The sequence below is a fragment of the Numida meleagris genome, chromosome 2 (genome assembly GCF_002078875.1).
Source record: "Numida meleagris isolate 19003 breed g44 Domestic line chromosome 2, NumMel1.0, whole genome shotgun sequence".
In the NCBI taxonomy this organism is placed as follows: Eukaryota; Metazoa; Chordata; class Aves; order Galliformes; family Numididae; genus Numida; species Numida meleagris.
In genome coordinates, this window is record NC_034410.1 from 9,765,798 (window position 1) to 9,785,691 (window position 19,894).

Sequence of the window (19,894 nt, forward strand, 5' to 3'; positions counted from 1 at the left end):
CTGTCTGCTCAGTTAAAGGGAAATGCAAATCCAACAAACTGGAGCAAAACATCTTAATTATCCAGGAAGTTAAACTAGAAGGCTGTAAACTACAGGATAAATAAATGCAGAATAACATGGCATTTGACCTCAATCTAGAACACACAGACTTGGGGAGTAAGCCTGTCCTCTGTTCTCCACTTGCCAACGAAAATATATTGTTTCTCCATTCTTCACATCCAATCTGCCTTTGTTTAAGCTTCCTGCTTGCTTGTACTAAAGCTTAAGACTGCCAGTTTGCTCTTTTTAGCTACAGAGCTATCCCAGCTCCTGATCCCTCTGAAGAATCCTTCTAGAAGTCTGCTTCTGGCCCAGAGTCATAGCTCTTCAGAAAATATTTGTCTGAAGGATGCAGAGCCAGCACCAGCCTGGACTTCATCAGTTCTGGCAGGTAATACCTCCCTGTCCTAAACAATCTGCAGTTTGCTTGGCCTTTCATTGTTAAAAGACCTATTTCAGGAGAGTGCATGGGTTTTAGCTTGCTTCAGAGGATATATGGCTTTATAGTAAAAAATGTAATACATGTGTACTAAGTGTATCAGCAGAATGTTGTATACCCATTTAGTTTTGCTATCTCAGGTGTGATGGAAAGTGTTACGATGGATAGCTTCTGGATGCTCCTGCATAGCATAAGGTGATGATAAATAATATAGGAAACAGATCATTTAGCCAGGAGTTATTAAGAAGTTTCTTTTATGAAGGAAGAAATGATCCTACAGTGCTTTTCTCCTCTAGATTGTTTTTCTCTTTCTTTTGGTTTGAGCACAGGATAGGAGGTCCTGGTCTACTTCTGTAGGCTTGGAAATTTTTTGTTTTGGAGCTTGAACTATTGTTCTGTTCTTTTGCTAGTTTCCTAAGCCTTATAAAGTGTGTTCTCAATCCAGCCATGAGTAAAGGAGTAGAGCTAGTGGTCTGGAAGGTGGTGTCCAGAAAAAAAGTAATTTTTACCACTAAACTTACTGTAATGTTTATTTAAAAATAAAACAACAAAACCCCACATAAACAAAACAGCAGCAACAACAAAACCCTTACTTAACTCTTGATAAGCCTCATGATAACTTATCCTGCCCCATATTTCTCTAGGTCCTGTATTGGTATTTATTTAAGTGTCCTTTTTAAAAATCAAATAGTTTGTGAAAAGCTGTGTGTTCTGCACTTGTTGCTGTAGACTAAACATTGCCTTGCTACCCCTGGAACGCACTATCAAAACAAAACTGGTCACAGGGCTGGAGTGACAGCAGTGCCACTTGCCACACATTTCTCTTGAACAAGCAACTGCATCCATATAAGGCCTGCTGGTTTTCAGGTGAGAGTTGCCCCATATCAAGGAAGAAATTGTTTAAACATTATTTCCTTACTGCGGTATTTCACATGGCTTCTTCAGGAAGGAAATTGTGCTATCTTTATTGCCCCCTGCTGTTAGAGAGTGAGCAAGGGAGGGAGTATTCCAGAGAAGGTGTTATTGCAGGGAAATCTCATATGCGGATTCTTGTGTGCTTTCTGGACTTTTTTTTTTCCCCATTTCTTCCTCCATAAAGATGTAATTGTACAGTAGTATTATATTAGGATGAGATGATTTTGGTAGGAATAATAAGGCTTAAACATTTAGTTAGGAATTGAATTGCTGAGGACTTCAGCTGTGACTTGGATAACATGGGTGAGATAACTGCAATTGCATTGATTATAAAGAGAATTCAAAGTGGTCAACAGTGGCTTCCACTGAAGTTGTGTTCCCCTCCAGACAGCTCTGTTCTACTTCCTGTCCATCTTCACAGAATCTCAGAATTGTGATCTTCTACCAGTGCTGTCTCCCCCATTTTGTCTCCTTGAAGCTACTTACTCTTTTTGCTCCATTCCTTGCTCCTTTTGGAGGCATTGAAAATAAGGGAATTGGGGAAAAAAGGAAGTCCTCAAGCTGTTAGGCTGCTTATCTTGGAACATAAAGACTGGATTGATGGGCCAGGGTAAACCATATGAGTTTCAATAGGGCCAAGTGTCAGGTCCTGCACTTTGGTCACAACAAGCCCAGACATATAGGCTTGGGGAGGAGTGGCTGGAAAGCTGGCTGACAGAAAGGGACCTTGGTATGGTGATGGACAGTCAGCTGAATATGAGCCAGCAGTGTGCCCAGGTGGCCAAGAAGGCCAATGGCATCCTGGCTTGGATCAGGAATGGAGTGGTGAGCAGGACCAGGGAAGTAAACCTGCCCCTGTACTCGGCATTGGTGAGGCCCCACCTCGAGTACTGTGTTCAGTTTTGGGCACCTCAATACAGAAAGGACATTGAGGTGCTGGAGCAGGTCCAAAGAAGGGCAACAAGGCTGGTGAAGGGCTTGGAGAATATGCCCTATGAGGAGAGACTAAAGGAACTGGGGCTGTTTAGTGTGGGGAAGAGGAGGCTGAGGGGAGACCTCATTGTTCTCTTCAAATACCTGAAAGGTGATTGCAGTGAGAGCGGGGTTGGTCTCTTCTCACTGGAGACAGGTGACAGGACAAGGGGAAATGGCCTCAAGTTGCACCAGGAGAAGTTTAGGTTGGATATCAGGAAAAACTTCTTTACTGAAAGGGTTGTTAAGCACTGGAATAGGCTCCCCAGGGAGGTGGTTGAGTCACCATCCCTGAATGTGTTTAAAAACCGTTTGGATGTGGTGCTCAGGGACATGATTTAGTGGTGGGTTGTTAGAGTAGTATGGTTAGGTTGTGGTAGGACTTGATGATCTTGAAGGTCTTTTCTAATCTGAGCAAATCTATGATTCTGTAACCTCCAATGAAGAAAAATATGCTTGTAAGCAGCTAAACCATGTGGTTTTTGTCTGTGTCAATACAATTAAGACACGAGTGCACAAAAAGAGGTAGAAAGGAAAAAGAAGACAAAAGAGATCAGCTGGCACAGTTGTAGCTGGGAAGGACATGAAAAGAAAATGTGCTAATAATTTTAGCCCTCGCAACCAGGCGCATGTTCTCTGGCCTTTCCACAGACCTCTTCTGAGGCTGCTGGCATCTGAGGGAGGAGAGGAAATAATTAGGCAGAGGCCTCTTTTGACTTTCATAATCTGCCGCAATGAATAGGAATGTTAGGTGGAGGCTTCTTCTGAACGTTAATCACCAAAGGAGCTAATCCCATTTCAATTATGAGTTGTACGCTTCAAAGCGAGCAGCCTGCTTGCAGAACGCAGCGCTTCCCCTTGATTTACTGTTTCTGCCACACTGCGGACAAATGAGAATTACGGATCTGGCATTTTCCTGCCATTCTATCTCAGAACCTAAGAATTCCAGCAGTGCTTTTGGAACGTTTCCCCAGACGCAGAGGCGCTGGGGCGGCCGTTTGTCCCCGCTTTGCTCAGGGGCGAGAGGCAGCAGGCGGGACTCGGGCCGGCGGAGGCTGACACCCCCTGGGGTACCAGCCCCACACGCGCCGTCTGGCTCCGCTCGGTGCTCAGGGCAGCGCGGTGCTGAGGGAGGGGAGGCTGCGGCGGGGCGGGCCCGGTCTCCATGGCGCCGGGGCGGCGAGCGGGAGCCGCGCGTTGCTTCCGCCCACCGCCGGATGTCGCCGCGAGGGCCGCTCAGCCGGGAGGCGCGTCGTTGCCGGAGCGCGGCGTCGGGCTGCTCGCTGCCGCCGTTCCCCTCCCGCCCTCGCCTTCCTCCTCCGTCCCTTCGCCGCCTCCCGCGGCCCTGCCCCTTCCCGCCCGCCCGCTGGGGCTGACAGGTGAGTGCGGGGCCGCGCCGCCCCCTCCGCGCTCCCTCGGCGGGGCGCGGACCCTCCGCCATCTTCCCGCCCGCCGCGACCCCCGCGGCCGGCGGCGGCTCCCCGAGGGCTGCGGCTGGGCCGGGCCGGGCCGGGCCGGGCCGGGGGGCGGGGGCTCGGGCTGGGCCCGGCTGTTACCGGCGTGGTCCGTGAGGTGACCTGCATGGCCCTCCCTAAAAGCGGGAGCTGCCGTGTTGTTATTGTTTTTGTAGCCGCTAAGCCTCAGGCTGTAGGATCACCCAGTCCTGTAGAAATTGAAGATGGGGATGCCTGCCTAGGAGGCTGAGAACTCTGTGTATGTACTGCTATGTGTCCTAAGGACAGGCCAGGCGTGGCGGCTGGTTAACTCACGGGCTGAATCCCACTCTGTGCTCAGGTGGAGCAGGAACGGGAGGCCGCAGGCAGCGGGGCAGGGATGTGCTGCTGGCAGGGCTGGCCTTGGGCAGCAGGAGATGGCCTGGAACTGCCCACAGCGTGTGGTTCACCTCCATCACGATTCATTCGCAGTATTTCTTTCTCTTTCCCCGAGCTCAAAATTGTGGAAACAAATGTTGGAGGAGAATGGATATAATTCCTATATTAAAAGGTTGAATAGATTTCAGTTTCCAGGTGTAGAAGGAAACTATGAAGATTGTGCTTGTGGAAAGACAAGGGAAAACTTTTTCAAGTTGAGCCTTGAGTCGCTATTCAAGGCTATCTCAGTGTGTACCTGAGAAGACAAACTTCTAAGCTGTCATTATCCTTGCTATTGCCTCTTCCAGCCTGTCAAATTTTGACTTGTTACAATGTTTCTATGTATGCTCTCTATAACAGTAGCTCCTGGAAAATTTACTTAAAGAACTGGTGGAACCACTTTTTTGGAGTGATTCAGTGTCACTGAATACACCTTGAAATTACACACGCGTCTATTGTTCAGGCACTCAGTTTGGAACATCACAGCAGTATCCTCTTGGATAAACGAGGTTCTGAAATGGTTTTCCAAGCAAGCCTGCTGTTATCGTTTTTTTTTTTTTTTTACATGATATTTTTAAAAAGCAAGCTGGTAACCTCAACAATCCTCAGGTATATTTTCATGCAAGTAGTTTATATTAGATAAGATCTCGTGCTTGCATTTGTCATTCCTAACGCGTCTTTCTGTAATAACTTTAAACATAGCTTTGAGTGTTGTGGGCTGGGGCAATTTCTTTGAGAAGTGCATTGAGGAGGTGTTAGAATTCAAGGCAAAGGCCAGTGTCATTTGTATTTTTAATGCTGCTTTCTCTGTGTGAACACATGTCCTTAAACTAGGTTTATTATGTTACATTTAAATATAACTTTCTCTGAGACTGTCTGATGTGGACATGCTCATACCTTGTCTTCCGTTTAAATTTAGGACTTCTTAATAGTTGCAGTGCCTCTTGACTGAAGTGCCTAACAGTGTTGGTAAGTCATGTGAAGAATCTTGTGAGTGGGGTGAAAATACTTTAAAAGAGAAGCTTACTTCTGCATGAACTAGAAACTGCAAACCAGATTTGCTACATCATCATCAGAAGTGAAGTAGCATTGTATTTGGTGTATTTGTGATGAGGTAGGGATTAAGCTGTGGAGTTTGTAGGCCCTGAAACTAAGGCTTGCATCTTGTTGTGGGAGATGAAGGCCAGGCTGTGAGGCCTGTTTGAGATGCTGCTTCTTCCAACCTCTGCAGGGAGAGTATGCCAACACCAAGAATTGGGTGAATCTCCTTCCAAGCCAGAGGGGTTGTTTGTTGTTTTTTCACCATCAGGTAATTCCTGCTGATGGTTGTGAGACTCGGTTGTGAGACTTAGTGTTTTGGAGTAGTAGGAGTGGGGACTCACAGTGCTGTTGCACACTGCTGGGAGATCGGGTAGGCCAGATGAGGAAATGCTTAAAGAGTGTGTTGTGTGAAGGTTGCTTATCAGTGCTTCAGAAAAGCGTGCTGAAGGTGTTACACTTAGTGTCAGAGCTGCTTGCTTCTGTTGCTGTCTTAGCAGTAAAGTATTCTAGTTTATTAGCAACTGTTGTATTCCCAAATGAAGTTATAAGAGGTCATTCTGTTTGCATAAAAACATACTATCTGTTGATCTGGTATGCTGGTAATAAAAGCCTGAATATTGTTTGTTTAGAGACAGCACATTAAGGTTCTGGCCTCTAAAAGAGCTGCAGTGCTTCCTTAAACAAATACTTTTGTTTAAGGTAAACCACCTTTGTGCTTGAACTTCCTTGGGATTCCTCACCCTCAGGTCTTGTATTTACATACCTGTACATGCAGTCAGACTCCTTGTGAGCTGTCAGGGATTTGCTAATACAGGAGTGAGAGCTGAAGGGTCTGTGAGACAGCTAAGGAAACAAAGCGTGTTTGGAGGCTGCTCTTTAGGACTGAACTAGCAGAAAGTCATTTAGCAGGTCTTGATGCCCTTTGCTGAACTCTCCAAGAAAAAATCAGCTAATCAATACTCATTAATAAAATAAAGCACAATATATATTTGTGTAGATAGGTATTCATAATGTTAAATGCAAGATTGCACTGTACGTTGTATGTATTATTTAAGCTATCTGAAACAGCATATTCAGTGGGCATAGTTAACATGGCTCTCTAAGGAGTGCTGTATGCTTTCAGTACTTCAGCAATTCCACTTCAGAGTTCTTGCTCTGATGATATCAGTGGACCCAACCAGGTTTCTTTTACATTCTAGATAAAAAGTCATCTATTTTTAATAACAGTTATTGTTTAATATCAGCTAAAATAAGTATATATGGTTAAGGGTATAACTTTCTGCTTCAGTAGACTAACTGTTGGCAGGCTCAGTCAGTGCTGCATTTTGATGGGATTGCAACATTTGCTGACATAGTTGAATTACCAGGATCAAAGCTTGCTAGCAGCAAAATTGGACTGCTTTACACTTCAGTGTTGTGTTAGAAGCTTGCTTGGAGTAGGTATCTACTAATGTGCTGGAGTTTTTATCACTGGCTTCCAGCTGCATAATGTAATTAAAATTCATCTGTGCGGTTTCTTTATGATGCTTTCTGTCAAAGGGAAGTTGTCACCTTTTCACTGGTGGCTGCTTTCCCCTCTGACATTTCAAGTAACATCCAGTTTTGTTTGAAAGCGTGCTGTACTAAATTTAGGAGAACCAAGTCACGTTGTAATGCTCGAGTGGGTTTTGTAACGTTTGAGCGCGCTTATCACTGGTTCTAGCATCATCTGTGATGATCTGGAGTGGTTTTGTTTCCTAAATATTTATCTTTAGAAAAACACCTAGTATTGCAAAGGGGTCTGTTTAACCTGATCTTTCTCGGGTGTGCTGTGCTCTTGGAATTTGTATTGAACTAACTACGCTTGGATGTATAGTGTCCTTGAAAGTAACTGTTCACTGAAGTGCAGATGTGGAGTCCTCAGTACAGGAGAGACATAGACCTGTTGGAGTGCATCCAGAAGAGGGGTGGAACACCTCCCTACAAGGACAGGCTGAGAGGGCTGAGGCTATGCAGCCTGGAGAAGAGAAGGCTCCGAGGTGACCTGAGAGCGGCCTGTCAGTATCTAAAGGGGAGCTACGGGAAAGGAGGGATAGACTCTTTAGCAGGTGTAAGAACAAGGGGAAACGGTTTCAAGCTTAAAGGGATAGATTTAAGTTGGATATAAGGAAAAAGTCTTTTACAGTGATGGTGGTAAGGCCCTGGAACAGGTTGCCCAGAGACGTGGTGGATGCCCTGTCCCTAGAGACTTTCAAGGCGAGGGTGGGTCAGGCCTTCAGCAACCTGATGTAGCTGTGCATGTCCCTGTTCATTGCAGGGGAGTTGCACTAGCTGGCCTTTAAAGGTCCCTTCCAACTCTAAAGATTCTTTGATTCTATTCTATGACTTCAAAATGGAAGTTTCACTCTTTCAAATTTGACACCTTTGCATATTAATAGAGGTTGTAAGGGTGTAGATTGACTTTTAAATTCCCTTAACTCATGAGTAATGCTGTCAAACTGAGTTATATGTAATTAAGTACTTAATAACTGTAACAATTCTCCTCCCTTTCTCTTCCTTCCCTGCTGCATGAAAACAACACATTAATTGGGATCTTTATTTCTTAAAGTGTTATTGTTGCTCAGGACAGTAATTACTGTTGTAATAAGCCTTTGTTTCTTATATAGTATGCACTGAAATTTTGTTCTAAAACATATTTGCAACAGAAAGACCTGAAACTGTTTAAGAGATTTAAGAGCACACAGAAATCCAGTACAATTGTTTTGTTTTGACAAAATCCTTTAAATAGTAAGTGCTGGTATTGCTAAACTTTAAACAAAATGGAGCAGGGAGATCTTGGGTAAGAAATGTTGCTGAAATTTCCTGATGCTTTCCCTTTCCAGACCTGTATGTTGCCTTGAATGAACAAAAAAGGAAATGCAGTACTGTAGCTGTTTGGTGTGAGCTCTGACACTTCTTAAAACAGATTTTCTTCCTGGCTTCAGCAGTATCCATACCCCAGGAGTTCCTTTCAGCTGTCTGCTGCTCTTATTCCATGCTCAGAAGTGGAAGCATGCGAGTAGAATTGGTTGATTGCTGCAATGAATTAATTTTTAAGTAGTGGGACTGGTGTGCGCTGGCAACAAGACCGATGGCATTTTTGTTCAATGCCGTTTCTTTACTGTAGCTGAATAAATTGGTAACTGGCTACACATCTGCTGTTTACTGTTACTCTAATGAACTATTTCCTGTGAGTACACGGTAACATCTGTTACGGAAAGGTAGGTGACAGAACTTTAATTTAACAGACTGTAAAATATGATTTGAGTTTAATTAAACAGCATAATTGAAACACCAAGGTGTCTTTACATTCAGAAAGTAGTAATCACTTATGGTCTAGACTCTTTTCTAGGACACTTTTTTTTTTTTTTTTTTCCCCTACTTCTACTGATTGCCTTGGTCAGAAATTCATTTGGTGGCATTCTCTGGAGGCTGTGACAGATCGCTGTGTGAAGAGCACCGTGCAAACATGGCATTTCCCAAAATGACTGAGCAGAAATGCTCACTATGTTTTACAGCTCACTTGTATTAATGCAATACTTGTTTACTTGTGTGCCTTTGCTGAATATAGTTTAGTTATACAATACTTTTCTCCCTTTTACATTTTTTTTTTTTCCTTGGGAGGTACTTTTCAGTTTTATGTACTCTGTTTTTATCTTTAGTGAATTCAGCTTCATTTATTCAGGAAGCTATTCCCATCCTTCCTGGTGATATTTCATGCTGCTTGTTGTAGTTGTAAGCAGTGGGGGGCGGGGGGGGGGAGGGTAGGGGAAGTGAATGCACCTTCTCAGAACCCATTTGTAACGTTTGAATGTTCTGATTAACATTGTGTGACTAATGATATGTGAGGGGTCATTTTTATGCCTTTTTTCTTAGTTTGCTTGACTCAAATTTGCCGCTTAGCCTTGACGTGTATTCCGTTCCCCACTGCCCCCTTCCTGTCATCTGGTGTGTTCTAACTACAGAAGTTTCAAAAATGTGTAATACTTTGGTTTGTGTACTACTGACTGTTTCACTAATCAATATTTAATGTGGTTTTCATAGGATATGTAACATGACACTGATATTCTGGACAGGTAATTTTCGCTGTTTGACAACCTTACATAATAAGGGGAATCAGGTAACTGCTAGAAATGAGCACCTAATGTGTTTATTTTTTTTTATTATCGTATTGCCAAGGATCTGTTCTGTAAAATCTACTGTTGGAAAATCAACAGCTTCTCACTGGTGCGGTTAATATGAAAAATGTTTCTGAACATTTCAAAGAGAAATTCGTGTTTAAAGGGACACCGTCATTACTTTTCTGCTCGAATTTCTGTCTGGGTTTTACGAACTGCTCCCTTACGGACAGGTGACGTGGCCTTTTGGTGGAAGGAAGAGTAATATGAAAGGCGGTTAAGCTGGTCCCCCTCTGTTCCTCTTTCTTGTCCTCTGTGTGCACATGCCTGCTTGTCGCCTCTCGTTGCAGCTTTGCTCTGGCTGCGTGCCGCCCGCTGCAGGGAGCTGTGCATGCTTGCTCTCCCAAACAGTGCATGGATGTGGTCACGCCGGGGCATGAGCGGAGCGTGGCGAGTGCTTCGTATCTGGCCTGTTCTGCTTGCTCTGAAAGTAGAAACTCTTGTGTAGTTCATGTGAGAATTTCACCCTGTGAAAATTTCATCTCGCCTCCTTGACAGTGTCCCTTTAAATTCTACATGGCACAGTGTGCTGCTTTATAGCTGCTGAATCTGTGTGTCCCGGAGCAGTCTAGAACAGCGTGTTTCTTGGTGAAGTGCTCTGAAATGAAGTAGCTTGGCAGCAGAGGGCAAGTGGAAGTTAACATAGTAAGAACAATGCCTAGTAAGGAGTAAATATAAACCATGTTAATGCTTGTGTATATACCCACAGCTTAGAAGCCAGTAGCTGGCAGAAACTAGACGTTGGATTTCTTTTTGTGGCATTTAAGTGAATGGTGTAAGCTGATTTGTGATGGTGCGCAGCTGTGTGTATGTATAGATGTATAACTGCTCAACGCATCTGTGTGCGCACAGTTTGTTGCATTGGGCCTCAAGCACTGGTCATGAACATTGCAGAAACCCCCAAGCTTTTGAAAGGCACCAAAATAGTGGTTCCCAAGTGAGATAAGAGAGAGTAGAAAAGAGGAGAATCTTCAGCCGTGTTTGTTGTCTGATCATAGCTTGAAAAGAAACACAAATGTGGTGAGTGCTGCAAGCCTGTTCCTAATTCTTGACCATATGTTCAAGAACAGGAAGATACTCAGTGAAGCCCAGAAAACTGGCAGTAACTTGATTACAGGGTTGGCTTCTGTTTTTTTTTTTTTTTTTTTTTTTTATTTCAGCCCTGTCTCTCTGTGATAGAGGTGTGTAGCCACAGGGAAAAATGAAACCTAGTGAAATAAGCAACTACCTAATGGCAGTTCTTTACTTTCTTCTTAGGTTTATGTATATATATATATATAGCTAATTAGTTACTGCTGATTAATCACACATGAAAAGCTCCAGTGGGATTAGGTGCGGGGGAGGACTGTGCACAGTCCAGTAGAAATTAATAAAATCCTTTCAGCGAAGTGCAGGGTACTGGTGCAGCCTGAATTTTTGTTTTAGATTCCCTATGGGATTGGTGTCAGTTTGCTGGAACTCAGATGCTCCAGTAGCTAATAAGATACCGGGTACTTTTTGAGAAGGTTTGAGGATTACAGGCATAAAAACCCTAGTTAAATCTAGTCTCTTTCATGCATCTTTATATATTTTTGTTTTGTGATATAAAAACAGAGGCAAATTTAAAGCTGTTTTTATTCATGATACATACTGTGTTTTTAGTCAGTGATACTTTTCCTTGGCTTTACGATATGTTAAAAAGTTGAAAATTCCGTGTCGAAACCACCAAACTGGTTCATGCTGGATCTTCTTCATAGTGATGGTGCTCATTCCTAGCTTGAGATCTGGTGTGTTGGCGGATCTTAAATTGGAAGTGGCCCTGGGTTTGGTTTATATTTTTCTTTGATCAGCTTGTCTGAAAGGAAGCTCAGTTGCCTTGTCAGCTTTGCCAACTCTGCTCTCCTATTTCTCTGCAGACTGTTGCAGTTATTTTAAGTTGTAATTGTTGTTTTGGAAATCATTTATGCTGGAGAATGAATTTTATTTTGTTCTCAGTGTTCATGATTTAAAAAAAAATTGAATAATAAATCCTAAAATACTTGGAACGTTTAACAGCTGGTACCCCATGAAGCTAAAAATAATTTCTGCTGAATATTTGCTGAGTTTAATTTAAAAAAAAATCAGAAATGGTTTGTTTTTAAAAAAGAAAAATATTTTGACTGAGGAACATCTTCTCCACTTGTTTATGGAAGAAATCAAACGCTATTTGATTTTTCTTAAACAGGGGAAAGCAGTAGATCATGCATGGTAATACCATTTGGTGATACTGTCAGGTGTTGTAAGGATATTAAAGTGCATATTTGACATTAACAAGCTGACAAAGCTTAAAAATTAGCAGCAGCAGCCTGGTAAGTCAGGCTCCCTTTCACTGTCCTGATAAGTCGAGTGCATTTTTGCTATCTAAGAAGGTGAAACTGTGAACTGTCAAAAATGGTGGAAAGTAGTTTGCAGATTGTCATTGGACGTAACTTCTGCTATATGTAAACAAGCACATGAACTCAATTTTATAGACTGGTGCTTAACGTTGCATTCTGCGTTCCTAACCTGACAGTGTCCCTAAGTTATCATGTCTGTTTGCTTTCATTTTCCAGCTGGGTTTTAATTTTGCATGCGTTTCAGTGAAATATGGTATGCATAATAATTGTTTCTTGAAAGCGTTTTGGGGCTATTGCTGCTGGTACTCACCAAAGCCAGGAAGGCAGTGAAATCTGTTTTCCTTTTGTGGCGGTTTGTTAGCTGATTCAAAAGTAATGCAGAAATGATCCCCTTCTTTATTTGCATAGTTACTTACATGTTTTTGAGTTTAATGTTGTTTCCCAAATAGCTGTAAGTAATTAGGATCTCTCCGCTTTAACGACACTCCCAAACAACTCCAAAATTTAGTACACCTCATATTTTTGTTCTGAGGAAAAATGCTGAACTTTGATTGGTTTGGCAGAGCAATCGGTGACACTTAATGCTTGTCCTTAGTTTATCGTAGGAGCCTCTGTGAAGCTGTTTTTTTGAAGTAATGCCAATAGAAAGTGGAAGTTGTGCATCTGCTCGCCAAGCAAAGCAGAAACGCAAATCGCACAGCCTTTCAATCCGAAGAACCAACAGTTCTGAGCAAGAACGGGCAGGACTGCAGAGAGACATGTTGGAAGGGCAGGTAAAGTAATACATTACTGCACAGGGAACCTCCTTAGCGGGTGGTGGTTTTTTTATGATAGTAGTATTGTATTCCGTGTGGAAAAAAATGAAATAAAAATAAGTAACGAAGTACATCTAGTAAGGCTGAGGAAACAACAGGCTTGTTTGCTTTCAATGTTGACCGTCTTTGAAGACTACTGATGCAGTTACTGGCAGTGTTTCAGGTTGTTTCCAGACTCAGGAAACTTTTTATTCGCTTTTACTTATTCTCGCATGAGTGGTAAGAGCACTAAGAAAGAAACAGCCCGTACAGCGTGCTGTGCATCCCCCTGCCATCTCACCGCATCTCAGAGTTGAAGACTGATTCATGATTTTCTAAGATTGGATTTGGAATAGTAGTTACTCAGGGCTATGAATAAACTGAAATATTTGTTATTTCAGCTCTGGAAGGGAAGGTATTAGTGGGTACACAATTTGGCTTCCCTTTCTGTGGAGTGAAATACTCTCTGCTTGAGTGTATTTCTGCCTGCTTGACAGATGTGAGCTAACTTACATTTTTTAGTGGAGTTTTTTGTTTTGTTTTTGAACTCATCTCAGTTGCAGATGTGCTTTTTCTGTGCACTTAAATGTTAAGTGAATGAACAACAATCATAAACTTCCAGAATGTTTATAATCATGTCAGTCTCTGTAGTGGATGCAGTCAGGAGCCACTCGGAATGCTTCACCTCGCAATATTGAAATGAACTGTAGTTAAGACTCCTATAGGGAGTGCTTAAAGCAGTGCTGGCTAACATAAGCAAATAAAAGACTACTTAGTATCAAATTGAATACAAAGTGTTAGTGTGGGCCGGGCATAGATGATGTAAAACTTGATTTGTATCATAGAGTTGTTTTGAAATACTGTTTAGCTGTATGAAACCTCACTTTCTCTTCTGGGCTGTCTGCAGGTACACTGAAGTGAGCAGCTTGTATTTCTCTGATGTGACAGGCTTTCCTACTGAATCTATTCAGTAATTACAGTATTAGTTTTGTCATCTTAAAGTTGAATCTAAATAATTCCTTGCACAGAAGATTATTCATGGTTTGTAACTGAAAACAGTTGCAGCTCACTTCAGGAATGAAGAGCAGCTGAGAGGTCAAGCCATGCTGCCATTACTGCATAGAAAACAAAAGTATTAACCTATTTTAGTATTTCTCCCTGTGCGCATCTCTTAGTGGTTTCTCTTGCTCTTGTCCTTAAACTCGATGTCCATGAATAACCTGTCTGGCTTTTTGAAGATAGTCATCCTGAATGTATGAACCAGAATGTTACGTTAAATTCTGGTTCTTTATGTGCTGACTCGATCAAAGGTGCCTGCTGCCCTCTAATGGCTGCCATGCACATTTGTTCGTGTTTCAGTTTATAGGAATGGAAACAATTTCTTTTTGGTTTGGCTTTGCTGGAACACTTTAGAACAAAACAAACCATAATCATCCTTAAACTTCCTTTGAAATAATGATGTTCGCTGTAATTTGAGTGATGTCCTACATTAATGTTATATTCCGTAATGGTTTTTCTGTAATTTAAGACCTCTAATAGTGGTGGTTTGTATTGTGGCAGAAGCAGACTGGATTTTCTTTTTTTTTTTTTTTTTTTTTTAAATAGCTGATGATTTCAAGACTTGAACTTACATACTTCTTTATTTTTCATATTTTCTTTCTTTTTTTCTTTTAATGTTGCTTAAATGCACGTGCTCCTATGTATTTGATAGGTGAATGCTGAGATGGCAGTTTGATATGCTGCAAAGGAGTAGTCAAGCCTTTTTGTTGTTAGGGTAAGGCTCACTAAGGGGAAACTCTTCTTGAAACAACTGGCTAACTAGATAAGTAATAACTGCATAAGCCAGCTGCATGTTGTAGTGCATCAGCAACTGAAGAAAAGAACACTTTTAGTAGAATTTATTTGCACATTGCACAAGGACGGCTCAATTCTGAATTATGATTCATATGTGTAGATTAGAGCAGCTAGTAGATTGATTTACTGCAGTTATTAGACTAATGACAGTATATATATTTTTCTTTCTACCTTGCCATTTTTGAGTAGTGTACTTTGCTTTAAATTTTATAAGATATTTGTTAGTGCTGGGTCTTGAGTTTATCAATGTATTACATTCAGTTGTCTTTACTCACCGTCTTCTCAACAGCTTTCAGTAACTGATACAATGATTCACTGTGAATCCCAGCAGAAATCAATACCTGGTTGGTTGGGATGCAGTGTGTGTTTCTTTAATGAAATTATGGTGTTGAACTCTGTTTTGCAGGCAAGTCAGTAAAATTCAGTTGCCTTCAGAAACTTGTGATCCACCTGTGTACTGAAGTCAAGTCATTTACATCTTTTGTTAGCAGTTTTATCATGTACTTATTTTTATGCCTCAGAACTCTTATATTAGTTATGCAGAAGACAAACTCAGCCCTTCTTTGTAAATTTGCCTCAAAATATTTTCTGTGAAGAGGAAATTTCTAGAGTAATACATGAGGAAAGGATTAGAAATCATCATTAATTTCATGCTTAGTTAGTTAGTGACAAGAGTAGTTAGCCGTTTAAAAGTTAAGTTCGTCTAAAGCTTTAGTAATAAAGTATAATTGCAAAACACCTTCTTGAGCTAATGTGTAGTCAACTTGTGAATTACTTGATCAACCAAAGGTGTTTTTCCTCTTGAACTAGAAGCATCTTGGCAACTTAACACCTTTTTTTTCCCACTTTTTTTCTATACTGAGTTGTATTTTTTTTATAATTGTTCCGTAGTAAAAACATAAAGAAGCCTGTACACTTGAGTTCTGTCCCTTGAAAGAGTTCATAAACTGAATTGCTTTATGTTGTAAGAAAGGTCCCCTGGTCTTTCTATTTTATGTTGTATGCCAGAAGAAGTTCTAAGTTTCCTTTTTGTCAGGAGGTAAAAAACTTTTAAAGTGGGCTTAAGATTGAAATGCAATTGCAGGTGACGTATGTATACATATTTAATTTAATGCTAAGTTAAATTATGTATGTATGTATTAAATAGATACACATTAAGTTAAATATGTAATGTAATTAGATAAAAATGTAAAACCCAATGTTTTGCCTCCTAGGATTCTAAACTACCATCTTCTGTTCGGAACACGCTCCTGGAACTTTTTGGGCAGATAGAGCGGGAGTTTGAAAATTTATATATTGAAAATTTGGAATGTGAGTATGTAGTTTTTCCAGCAACTTGAGAACTGGTTAGACCTAGGATATACTACTTGAAAAGATTACTCTGAATGCTGTAATATAATTAATTGAGTTTTGCTTTGAGAGGTTTAAAAGTTTTTTTGAACTTGTATTGAAAGTGCTTGTTAGTGCATCACAAAACTAGAAACTGCAGCTGCTTGTGAATTTTGAAGGTGAGCACTCAGGTAAAAACTCCAAGTATTATCTGCAAAAAAAATGACATATGTAATATACTATATTGGATGTGATCCAAAGGGATGTACGATCCAGGGTAACACAAGCAACTATATAGTAAAGCCCCTCCTAAATTTTCCTTGTTGGGTTTTGGAAGCTTGGCTTCTGAATTGTCAAATCCATCTACCTTGGCTCCATGTCAAACTTTTCCACACCTGATCTGTTCTCACAGTTAAACCACTCGTGTTACAATATCATTTTTGCTTTGTTATTGGAAATGTGCTGCTTTTTTCTTCTGTTAAAAAGCTGAGATTGTGTTGGTTAAATGCTGTCAACACTGTACATTTTTTACATTACTGAAAGTTTGCACACCTGAGCTCTCAGTCTCCTGCTGAGAAGTTGGCTGGAAGTAAGAAAAGTTTGTTGTTGGATTTTTTTTTCTTCCCCTCCCCCCCCCCCCCCACGCAAAACATTCATGAAACTTGGCAAAAGCTTGTCAGAAAAGCAAGCAAGCAATTTGCCTGTAATCCTGAGAGCATAATAATTTTCTGTCGATCCCATTTCTTTTACTTCTGCATCTTTCTTCTTCACCAGAGTGTTATATTTGACTCCTGGCATTTGTAATCTCTCTGCCCCCAGGACAACTTCCAAGTTGTTCAGTCTGTTATTTTGGCTCTTGGTCTAACTCCTACCTTGGTGTTGCAGTATTCAGTAGAGAATCTCAGGTTTTCCTTCTTGGATTTTCATGTATTCTCTGTCCCTCATTACAACTAATTTCTAGTCTCTTCCTTTCCTAGTTCCTTCCAGGCTGCAATCTTAATTCTTTCAGCTGTTTATTCTAGTCTGCCTGACTGGTTTGTTTCAGTCATCTGTTACTACAAGCTTGTCCTAGTTTACTTCTCTTTAGTGTTGTGTTTAATAAGTTTAGGTACTTGTGTCTAGGAACACAGGAAAGAGAATCTTGCTTTGCTCATTTCCAGCAAATTGGAGGTGATATACAAGTGTAAGCTGACTTTTTTTTAGTGCTTATGACTGAGACTTCTGTGCATTTCTCAGAAATGGTGGAAAAACGCAATCCTAATGGATCACGTTCTCCCAGATCTGAAAGTCTTGTTCCAAAGTCTGGGAATGAATGACCTTTTTAAAGAAGTCATAAGAATTTGTGGGAAAGGCAGACCTAGGCTTGTTCTTCAGACCAGCTGAAAACTGCTTGGCTAAAGACTGTCAGTGAAATTTGACTTGAGGAAGATGTTGAAAGAGTATTGGCCCAGGTTTTAAGGAATAACTATAAGACACTGAAAATGTTCTTTTTACAGTGAAATCAGATAATTTAAACCAACTGAACAACTGGAAATCTCTTAAGAGTACCTGATCTTGGTGTACCATTGCTCTGTTGCTCAAATGATGCTGGCAAGAGTTATAAATAATTGAGAGAAAAGCATATTCTTGTTGCAAATGAATACTTTGTGTTATGTGCAAGAATTATTTTGATTGTACTTAATATTTCTAAAACACTTAAATGTAAAATGTATATGTTATTCTGCTGCATTTTTAATGTATCTCTAAGTATAAAATGTATGTTTGTGCTCTTTTTTGTGGAGTCTCTAGCAGTAGGGAAGAAGTCAGGGAAGAATACTATTTCATGATTAATAAAATCTCTGTCCAGTAGTAACATATATCACCATAAATATTTTAGCCACACGGTTAGTAAGTTTTGTGCTTTCTATTGGATTTGAGTCAGTGTAGGTGGACCATATATTTCACAGAAGTTGCTTTGTTAATATTTAGTCACATTTAACAGTAAAAATAACTAGTTAGAAGCCAATAATGCTTTCCTTGGAATCTAGGTTGAGGTAGATCTCTGGAAGTTTCAGGATGAGTCTTGGTTTATGTCATTGTGAGAACTGCTTCTATAAAATCGCATTTGATCTCTTTTCCTGTCCTCAGTGCAAGACACGTTACTTGCTAACTGTAACAATTCTTATTTAGAATGCTAATAATATTATTATTGGTACTCCTTTTTTTGTATTAATTTGAATTTTTCTTATCAGTACGTAGAGAGGTTGATACGCTTAATGAGCGTTTAGCAGCTGAAGGACAGACGGTTGATGGAGCTGAACTGAGCAAAGGACAACTGAAAACAAAAGGTAGGAGATCCACGAAGAATCCTAAATCGTATTTTTGAATGTAATTTTTTTTACACTCGGCTGGCCCAAACTTGGAATCTATTGACCAATTACTTATACAAATAAACTAATGTTATGTTTGAAATATCTTCCTTTGAATTTTTTTTGTCTCAACAGCCAGCCATAGTACCAGTCAACTTTCTCAGAAATTAAAGACAACTTACAAGGCATCTACTAGCAAGGTATGAGACAAATTAAATCTCTGCTCATTTGGTGTGTGCTCATGAGACTAATATGGCTGTGTTAAGTTGTAAATTATGGTTTTGTTAAGCTAAGTAGTGCTGTTCTTTATGTAAACCTGCCTCAGGAAGAACAGTATCCTTATCTTGGATGCATCAATTACTTCTTACTTTTACCACACAATTTACATCTTTACAGTAACTACTCACATTTAAAAAAAAAAAAAAAAAGAATGGTAGAGGGGGGAGAACGTTTGTGTGTATATGCATGAGCAATAGCTCTTCTTCAAAGAGATATAGCATTTTGATGAGGGAAATAGAAAAATGGATTGACTGAGTTTACTTGCAGACAATTACTTTCTTACTAGAATTGAGTTCTCTGTATAGAAGGAAGTACGTGAAATTGTATGGATTTAACAAATAGGACAAAGTTGAAACACAGTCAAGGATTAACCTGGTTATTTGCACATGAAACTTTGAGAAACTGCTGAAATAATATAAAAACTTTCCTCAGGCCTGTTGGAAGTTGCATGGTACTTAAATATTTCCTTTCTTTTCTTGACAACAGTGGATCCAGTAACTAGTATATGAAGTGAGGAACAGCAAGTAGGAATTAAAAAAAAACAAAAACTTCACAAAGATTTCATATGTAGAGAAAGTGTCAATTAAATCAGTCTATATGTCTGTCTGTCTGTATGTAGTGTTCTTAAACTTCTGAGTCCCTGTGTTTGTACAAAATGGCGTTTACTAAGAAGGACTATTGCGGCTTTGCCATTAAATAATTATTGAAAATACTGTCTAGCAGTTTTGGTAACATTTGTGGTTGTTGATTAGTAGGAGAGAGAGGTTTTTCCCAGCAAACTTTGCATTAGGATTTGACTCAAAATTAGAAAAACAGAACGCAAGAGTAGTTTGAGTATAGGATTGAAAACTGATTTTGAAATCTGAAATGAGTGCTGTGTTAGTCCTTAAATGTTTACTTAATTCTACTGTTCCATTTCTCGTATGTGATTCAATTTAGTTCAAGGACCACATTCAATGTTAAAGTCTCATCTATGTGATTGTATTCAAAGCTTATGAAACTGTAATACAAACAATTAATTTTTGCCATTAACGCATTTTCCTTTCAATACAGCCTTAATGATTGTTGCTTCTGGTGCTATTAAATAGGAATGCATACTATCGGTTAATTTGGAATTCCGATAGGGCATTATCATTTTACCACAGGAAGGTTGTCATGATCAGGATTTGGAATATCCTAGTTTTGAGTCTTAAAGTTGTCCTTTAACTTTTAAAAACCTCAAGTAATTTGCTTTAATGATATGCCTCAGACCTATTTTGTTACCACAAACAAATGGGATTTTAACTTGTTTCTTTGTTTTTAACCTTTTACTGTATTTGAAATGTAGACAACTAGTTTTCTAATTTTTACTAAGTTGAAGATGTGGTTTGTGTTGAAGCATTTAAAGGTTTTGAATCAACAAGTCAGGTAGATAGATACCTTCCCATACTTGCATGTTGAACAGAGCACTGAAGAATTGCTTT

At 40.2% G+C, this 19,894-nt stretch overlaps 1 protein-coding gene across 4 annotated transcripts in view; it reads left to right on the forward strand.

The window, feature by feature from the left end:
* Positions 3,566 to 19,894, forward strand: part of WDR37 (WD repeat domain 37) — a 42,377-nt gene continuing 26,048 nt past the window's right edge. The window contains exons 1-6 of one of the 4 annotated variants that reach the window (XM_021385752.1): positions 3,566 to 3,744; positions 9,340 to 9,371; positions 12,423 to 12,600; positions 15,690 to 15,786; positions 18,036 to 18,131; positions 18,288 to 18,352. In XM_021385752.1, coding sequence (XP_021241427.1) covers positions 12,463 to 12,600; positions 15,690 to 15,786; positions 18,036 to 18,131; positions 18,288 to 18,352 — 396 coding nt within the window. In that variant the 5' untranslated portion in view covers positions 3,566 to 3,744; positions 9,340 to 9,371; positions 12,423 to 12,462. Of the gene's footprint in view, positions 3,745 to 9,057; positions 9,372 to 12,422; positions 12,601 to 15,689; positions 15,787 to 18,035; positions 18,132 to 18,287; positions 18,353 to 19,894 lie in introns of those variants that run through there. The other 3 variants (XM_021385749.1, XM_021385751.1, XM_021385750.1) reach the window with 3 other exon arrangements.